The following is an 8,832-nucleotide window of genomic DNA, read 5'->3' on the forward strand; positions in this document are numbered from 1 at the left end:
TGAGAGAAGGGTCGGAGAGAGAGGAAAGAGACTGGTTGTGATCAGTCTGAGTTTCCTTGAAGGGGATGTGCGAGAGGTAGAGAGAGTGGAATTTTAGATGTAAGAACTATTTATTTAAACTTGTTACGTTTAGAGTGGGGGAGAAGTGGGGAAAGCGCTGAGGGGAGAAGAAAGGTTTGGGAGAAGAGGAAGAAGAAGAACGAGGAGATTTAAGTAAACATGCCAAGGAAACGGGTGCTGGAAAATGATGACGTTGTCAGCGTGAAGCGGACTAAAGTCAGTCATCCAACACACCAAACGGAGCCTGGACTGCTGCTGACCTTGGGGCAGGGTGATCTTGGGCAGCTGGGCCTTGGCCCAAAGGTGATGGCACGGAAGAGGCCTGCCCTGGTGCAACTCTCCGAGAAGATCATCCAGGTAGAAGCCGGAGGGGTTCACACAGTGTGCCTCACCGAGACAGGCAAGATCTATACCTTTGGCTGCAATGATGAGGGTGCCTTGGGGAGAGACACTTCAGAGGAAGGGTCCGAATCCATTCCCGGGCTTGTCGACCTGAAGGAGAAGGTGGTGCAGGTTTCTGCTGGAGACAGCCACACAGCGGCCTTGACAGAGGATGGGCGTGTTTTCATCTGGGGTGCTTTCCGGGATGAAAATGGAGTCATTGGCTTACTGGCTCCTCTGAAAGGGGAAGAAAATGTGGATACCACAAAGGGAAGCCCTCTTCCTGTGGAGCTGCAGCTGGATGTACCTATGGTTAAGATTGCCTCAGGAAGCCATCACTTGGCAATGGTGTCTACGGCAGGCAAACTTTACACCTGTGGTTGCGGAGACAATGGCCAACTGGGCCGAGTGCCCCAAATTTTCACCACCAGAGGGGGGCGAAGAGGATTGAAGCTGCTGCTGCTCCCACAAACAGTCGCTATCAAGCCGAGAGGCTGTAAGACCAAGGGACGCATCCGGGACGTATTCTGTGGGTCTTATTCCACCCTTGCCATCACACAAGAGGGGCATGTTATTGGATTTGGCCTCTCCAATTACTATCAGCTGGGTTCACAAGGGATTGAAACGTACTACTCGCCAAAGATTCTGCCCGCATTCAAGAACTCCAACAGATCTTGGGTCAAGTTCTCAGCTGGTCAACATCACACTGTGTGCCTGGACTCAGAAGGAAACGTGTGTAGTCTGGGCAGGGCAGACTACGGTATGCTGGGCCTTGGCCAGGGCTGTTCAGAGAAGAGCACCCCCACGGCCATTCCTGGGATACCCAAGTCCTCTTCAGTTGCCTGTGGAGAAAGAGTTGGCTTTGCAGTCACAGAAGACGGTCGAGCTTTTGCCTGGGGCATGGGCTCTAACCTCCAGCTTGGCACAGGCGATGAAGATGATGCTTGGAGCCCTGTTCAGATGTCTGGGCAACAGCTGGAGAATCGCAGTGTCCTCTCTGTGTCCAGTGGAGGGCAGCATACTGTCTTACTGGTCAAGGACAAGCAGTATTGACAAACGGTACTTGCATTATTGCTGAGAGCCACCCGAGGGCACTGATTTAATCTAGTTCACTGCAACAGTGTCATTTCAAAGGTGACAGAGAGAGACTAGCCTAATTTCAGACACATAGTCAGAAACTGCAGGAAGATGGGCACAGAGCAGTTTCCAACTTTGTCATCTGCAGATGCATTATGAAACTTGGGAACGTTGTACAAAAGACTTTTTTTAATAGTAAATTGAGGCCTGGGGTGGAAGGAGTTGGGTGCTTTTTGTGTTTTTTGAAAAATAAGGACAAAATTTAAAAATAATGGCATTTACTCAACAGACAAATCTGTAAATTTCTAATAATTTCTAACTTGTTATGTTTAACTTCTGAAAATAATAGTTTTTCTATCATTTAGGTTTTTGAAAATGCTATCTATATAAAAAGTTTTCTGAATCCAGGTGTCTGTGATAGTTTCTGTATGGTGCCCTCAAAGGAAACTTGGGGGCCTTTCGGAGTTCACAGTTCATATACTATTATGTGTGTGTGTGTGTATGGAATATATAGAAGTTAAAGAGAAAAGGGGCCCCTTTTCTCTTTAACATCTATACAAATGACATCGCGTGTATAAAGTAAATAAAATCAATTATTAGAGGCAAAGGATGCTTTGGAGAACAGTGTGTAAACTACCATTAAAGGTGCCCAACTAATTTAGCTTGAGAGATGCAACACAGAGGAGCCACACCAGGAGAAGGCCGCACAGGCTTCGAAAGCGACACAGGATTCAGTAACAAATCTCATACTCCAGGCCTGGGCCTACTTGGGCCCTCCATGCATTTTGGACTTCAACTCCCACAATTCCTAACAGCCATGCTGTTCTGGTTGTTAGGAATTATGGGAACTGATGTCCAAAATGTCTGGAGGGCCCAAGTAGGCCCAGGTCTGCACACATATACAAACAACACACACACACACACATACACAAGCACACACTGTCCTGCCTCCAAAGGCAGGATTTATAATATGCGCACTGCACCTTTAAGAATAAGGGAGTGGGAAAGAGGAGCTTAGACTTCAAATGCAAAATGACAGTTTATTTTAGTTGGAGCTTAGCATTGGGAGGCGGTAGAATGGATAAGAAAGAGCACAAGAATTCTAGTTGCATTGGAGAAATAGGTAACAGTTACATCAGAGAGAGATAGTAGTTACATCAGCGATAGATAGCAGTTACAGCAACGCGTGGGCAGGGTACAGCTAGTATAGAATAACCATGCAAGCACAGAATGAAATTGCCCTGTATTTCAACTAAGGACTGTATGATCGAACGATTCTCCTTTGTTTATCTCCTTGATGTCACTGTAATTTTTACTGTGAGAACTAAACTCATATTCATCTCTTTGGACACTGAATATTGTATGAAATGACTGAATTCTGAATTTTAAATCTGTCTAATGTTCCCCAATATATGGATCCTCTTATCTTCATGAAGAAGCAACTGGAAAGCCCCTTTGATCAAAGGTTTGTTAGCTTCTCAAGCTGATTCCAGGTGTCCAGTCACATTCCATGTATTTGCCAGATGGTACGCAGCAGGTGTAATACTTCAGATCTTGGCCAAAAGTTGGGTACTTGTTCAGGGTATAATAACCATGGATGCATCATATTTGTTAGAAAAAAATGCTTGGATTTAAGCAATTAGGGACAGAGGGAACTCTGGGGTGCACGCCTGCTGTCTTGTTTTTCCCTCTGTTTCTTAGATGTACACAACTCAGTGTGTTTTGCTCCTTGCCTGCTTAGAGATACTACTTCTCCTTTTCCCAAAGTCTTTAATGCTTTATTTTGGCAGAGAGAAAGGATTTGGCGTCTTTTTACATTTTTTTTATTCAAAAGAACATATTTGCAAGCAGAAAATATAATTACAAAAAGCAAGAGCAGTAGAAAGAAAACCAAAAGAAATATTGTATATATGTAAAACTAAACTACAACAACGAATAGAACTCTGTCTGAGACTCTCATCCTAACATATACAACCCACACGACTAATCATGTCAAAACATAACTACTCTGTGAGACAAAAATCAAATTTATGTTGTTCTTCAAAACTCTATTGTGTATAAGAGTTCTCAGGCTTTTGCCCTCCTCCTCGCTTTATGTTTGGATTGCTAAATAGTGACCAGTGCATGATTGATAGCTGCCGCTTTCCTGAAAGGCCTACATGTCCATATTTAGAGAGCAGAAAATGGTGTGGATATGTGGATGACACTTTCACCATTTGGAGCCATGGAGAAGAATAACTAAACAAGTTCCTGGACCATCCTAACAGCATCCACCCAAACATCCAGTTCGCCATGGAAAAAGAAAATGAAGGAAGACTGCCTTTTCTAGATGTCCTGGTCATCCGCAAACCAGATCAACAATTGGGTCACACCGTTTACAGAAAACCCACACGCACAGACATCTACATAAAAACTCCAACCATCACCCAAGTAAAAATAGAAGCACCATTAAAGCCTTGGCAGACCATGCAAAAAGAATCTGCGAACCCCACCTCCTTATGGATGTACTGAACCACCTCAACTGGGCTCTACAGGCCAATGGATACTCCACCTCAGACATCGGAAGAGCTGCAAGACCGAGAACAAGCCACGAGAATAAAGACGAAGATCCACCCAGAGGAAAAGTGTTCTTGCCATACATCAAGGGAACCACTGACCCCATAGGGAAGCTGATGAGGAAACGCAACATACAAACTATCTGCAGACCCAACAAGAAAATCCAACAACTGCTACGTTCAACAAAGGACAAGAGGGATCCTCTCACTTCTGCAGGAGTCTACCATGTACCATGCAGCTGTGGACAATAGGCCTGGGTAACAACGGAAAATTTTGTTTCTAAAATCGATTCGTTTTTGGGGGGTTTTTGCGTTTCGATATTTAAAAGAATTCTGAAATTTTTCTTTTAAAAAGTTTGATATTTACGAAATTTCGTAAATGTTAAAAAAATTACGAAACATTAACGAAACAATAACAAATCGATTCGTTAATGGCGGACGCGACTGCGTAATACGCTAAAAAACCTCCAAATGGGACAGGGGGAACTTCTGAAGCTTCCCTCTCCCTCTGTTGTTGACTGTTGGTGTGATATTATAATTTTTTTTCACTAATTAAACAAAAAAACAACTATAAAACTTGCCCCAGACATGCGGAAATAATAACGAAACGACCTCAAACCGATAACGAAACGAATACATAACGAATCCGAAGCATTTACGAAATGAATTTAAAAATTCGTTTCATTTTTAAGTTGCTCCAGAATGGTTTGTTATCGCTTCGTTATCAAAAAATAACGAATTTTTAACGAATTACGAATTAACGAAACGAAACCGCCCAGCCCTAGTGGACAAGTCTACATGGGGACCACGAAACGCAGCGCCCAAACACGAATCAAGGAACATGAAAGGCACTGCAGACTACTTCAACCAGAGAAGTCAGCCATAGCAGAACACCTGATGAGCCAACCTGGACACAGCATATTATCTGAGAACACAGAAATGCTGGACCACTCTCACAACCACCATGTCAGACTACACAGAGAAGCCATTGAAATACACAAGCATGTGGACAATTTCAACAGAAAGGAGGAAACCATGAAAATGAACAAAATTTGGCCACCAGTATTAAAAAACTCTAAAATTGCAACAGCACAACCACAGAGAGGAAACAAACAAGGACATCTATTCACCTCTCAACAAAATATTGCTCCAGGCACTGTCAGGCCATTATAAATTAATCAAGGTGGTCAGTTGAAACATTCACACTTAGCTCCAGCAGACAAGAGTCCTTTGTCCCACCCTGGTCATTCCACAGATATATAAACCTTTTTTCCTAGTTCCAACAGACCTCACTACCTCTGAAGATGCTTGCCATAGATGCAGGCGAAACGTCAGGAGAGAATGCCTCTAGACCATGGTCATATAGCCCAAAAAAACCTACAACAGCCCAGTGATGCCGGCCATGAAAGCCTTCGACAATACAGACAATTGTGTGATCAAGCAAAGACATGACCTCCTGACCAGACAAGTCAGGCAGAGAGAAATGTACAATTCTCATTGGCCAGAAGGGTCAGGAGATGATGATTCTAGCTGGTAGAGATAAGGTGAACAAAACCATTGTTTCAAAAGGTGCTATTTGTCTCTCCTGTATGATATAGGCTCTCCCCCCCCCCCCTTTTTCTTTTCTGTAAGCCTTAAATAAATCTTACTCTTGATCCAAAAAAACATTTTTGCCTATCATTGAAGCTTCTGAAGTTGTTCATTGTGGCTTGGGGATGACAACTCTACAAGTTTCATATTCTTTGCCTATTGATTCTTACTTTCTGCTCCCTTAAAATATAATTATGTACATGCCTGTCTACATCAGAAATCCAGTAGTTATTTATTTATTTATTTATTTATTTTCTCCATTTCTACCCTGCCTTTCTCCATGCCGGAAGGGACTCAAGGCAACTTTACAACATGGGCAGCTATTCGAATATAAAAAATTACAACAAACATTTTAAAATAGAATTATAAAATACAGCAGAGCATTTTAAAATTAACCAATATCATCACTGTTAAGCCACACTATTAATTCTTACTTTCTGCTCCCTTAAAATATAATACGAGGGTTGAATGAAAAGTAATGCCTCCGCCTTTGTAACTCCTTTGTAACTCCTCAACAGATGAAGTACTGGTATGTGGCAGGTACTGGCTTGTTCAGTAGACTCTCCTCTACAGTTCCATTTTGCCAGGAAGCCTTAGCATTGAACGGTTGTGTTGTTAAAGTGCGAAGTATGGAACCCTGAGCAGATGGTCGGTCAATGCAACTTAAGCAACTTGCAGTCATTGAATTCTTGACAGCAGAAGGTGTGACCCAAAGGAGATGAATCAGGGAATGCAAGCTGTTAATGGTGATTGTGTTGATGTGAGTACTGTGCGTCATTGAGCAAGTAAATTTAATGATATTGTGGTAGGAACATCTGACTTGCGTGACAAACAAAGAGTTGGACGTCCTGTGTCAGCAACCAACAAGTTTCACAAGCTAAAGTTGACAGATTGAGTCAGGACAATCGTTGTATCACTCAGAAATTACAAGCATGATCAGTATTTCACAAGAATGTGTGGGTCATATTATCGTTTTGCTTGGCTATTGGAAAATCTGTGCACGATGGGTCCCCAGGATGCTGATGCTTGAAATGAAAGCGCACAGACTTGAAATTTCAGAGACTGGATCTCACCACCATACGACATCCTCCATAGAGCCCAGATTTAGCACCGTCTGACTTCCATCTGTTTCTGATAATCAAAGAAGATCTGTGGGGACATCATTGTGCCTCTGATGAAGACATTGAGAGAACTGTGAGATGCTGGTTGCAGAAGCAGTGTTGACTTCTTCCGTGATGGCTTCAGAAAACTTGTTCATTGTTGGCAGAAATTTATCCAATTGTTTGGTGATAATGCGGAAAAGTGGATAGTGGTAGTTAACGAGCACATTCTAAGGATTATTTCTGCATTTGATTTATTAAAATATTCCCATCCAAATAACGAAGATGGAGGCATTACCTTTCATTCAACCCTCAGAAATCCAATAGTTGAAGTTTGTTCCCATCTTTGCTGTAGAAAAATGATAAATCAGTCCCATTTTTCCCCAGAATTAATCAAGAATTTCTCCTTGATCAACATCATCAATTTGTCCATCTCAGCTAATTTACACACCTTCATCAGCCATTTTTTGTGTTGGAATAGTTAGACATTGGTGATTCTTACTACAGTAATCATATATAGTAATAGACTTCCACATTTTTTCTCTAGTTGATACAGGGAGAACTATCTTCAACTGTAATTATGCTGGTCATTGAGTGAGAGACAGCTCCATTATGTTTCATCTAGCAGCTGTTGGGAGCATCTCCCACTACCTTCAACAGATATTCCACTGGCCATTGAGTGGGAGAGATACAGTCAGATGCAGTGACATAATGCCTCATCCAGTGGCTGTTGAGAACTCCTCCCACTACCTTCAACTTCCATTCTGCTGACCATTGAGGTGGGGGGAGGGAGGAGGAAGTCAGGAAGTCACAGCTACATTGCACTTCATACAATGAATGCTGAGAGCTCCTCCCACTATCTTCAACTGCCATTCCACTAGCTATTGAGTGAGATGGAGACAGTCAGACAAAGTGACATCATGCCTCATCCAGTGGCTATTGGGAGACCCTCCCACTATCTTCAACTGCTATTCTGCTGGAATTGAGTGGGAGGGAGGAAGCTAGGAAGTCACAGCTACATCATGTCTCATCCAGTGACTGTTGAGAGCTCCTCCCACTACATTCAACTGTCATTCTGCTACCCACTGATTGGGGGAAGGGCAGCCAGAAAAGCACAGCTACAATGTGTCTCATCTAGTACTTCATCCCATGAGAAGAGGTAAGTAGGTGTGATCATATTTTTGCCACAGTGTGTTGGGGGAAGCAACCTTCTCAAACCTCTTCTATACAATGCTTGCCTGTTTTGTAATGAGTTGTTTTGTAACCTGGAGTATATGTCTTATTTGATTTGCAGTTTCCTTATCTCTATATAGCTAAAGCAGTGGGAGGGGCTGCAGGTCATGTGACTGACTCAGTAACAGTTTAGAATGTTCAGGTTCAAACAGGATGACAGTTAGGGAATGTCAGTTAAGAAATGACTGTTAGGGAAGTGTGTTTAGTGTTGAATGAGCTTGAGCATAGAAGTCTGTTAGAGCGCAGAAGCTCATGTTAGGAAGTGAGAAACTTTTGAGGCTTTAACCTGAAGTATATGTCTTATTTTATTTGCAGTTTCCTTTTCTCTATATAGCCAAAGCAGTGGGAGGGGCTGCAGGTTAGGGTTAGGCTTGGGTTTTATTTGAAAATAAACTCTTATTAAAGAGAGCTGTATAAAGCAATATAGTTTATGAAGAAAGTGTTAAATATTGTAAGTTCAAAATACAAATTCTCTGAAATGTTTTTGAAGTTTTAACTCTTGACAAGAAATGTGCCTGTATCGTTAAATACATGAAGTTATCAGTAAACAAAACTTGTTATCTTCTTGCATCACTGTCTGCTGAAAGCATCAAACAGAAGCAAAATATCAATATGCCCAGCGACCATCCTCTGCCAGCCCAATAAGCTTGTGATCCTAACAGTTCATGATCTATACCTTGATGGTCAGTGATCCTACAAGGTCATGATCTATTGTCCCCAATAGAGTGCTTTGGGACACCTTGTGTTGAAAGTAAACATTTGGTTTTCCTACCCCCATTTTTCTACTCCTCTACCATCACACGTTCTGATGTGGTTCAGCCTGTGATTGTGCTAGA

At 42.3% G+C, this 8,832-nt stretch overlaps 1 protein-coding gene across 1 annotated transcript; it reads left to right on the forward strand.

Annotated features, from left to right (window-relative positions):
* Positions 1-205: 205 nt before the first annotated feature.
* Positions 206-1,494, forward strand: LOC132773470 (regulator of chromosome condensation-like). The gene has a single exon (XM_060772717.2). The coding sequence runs from the start codon at positions 220-222 to the stop codon at positions 1,492-1,494; it is 1,275 nt and encodes a 424-aa protein (XP_060628700.2). The 5' UTR covers positions 206-219.
* The last annotated feature ends 7,338 nt before the right edge of the window (positions 1,495-8,832 follow it).

The sequence above is a fragment of the Anolis sagrei genome, chromosome 4 (assembly GCF_037176765.1).
Source record: "Anolis sagrei isolate rAnoSag1 chromosome 4, rAnoSag1.mat, whole genome shotgun sequence".
Lineage (NCBI taxonomy): Eukaryota > Metazoa > Chordata > Lepidosauria > Squamata > Dactyloidae > Anolis > Anolis sagrei.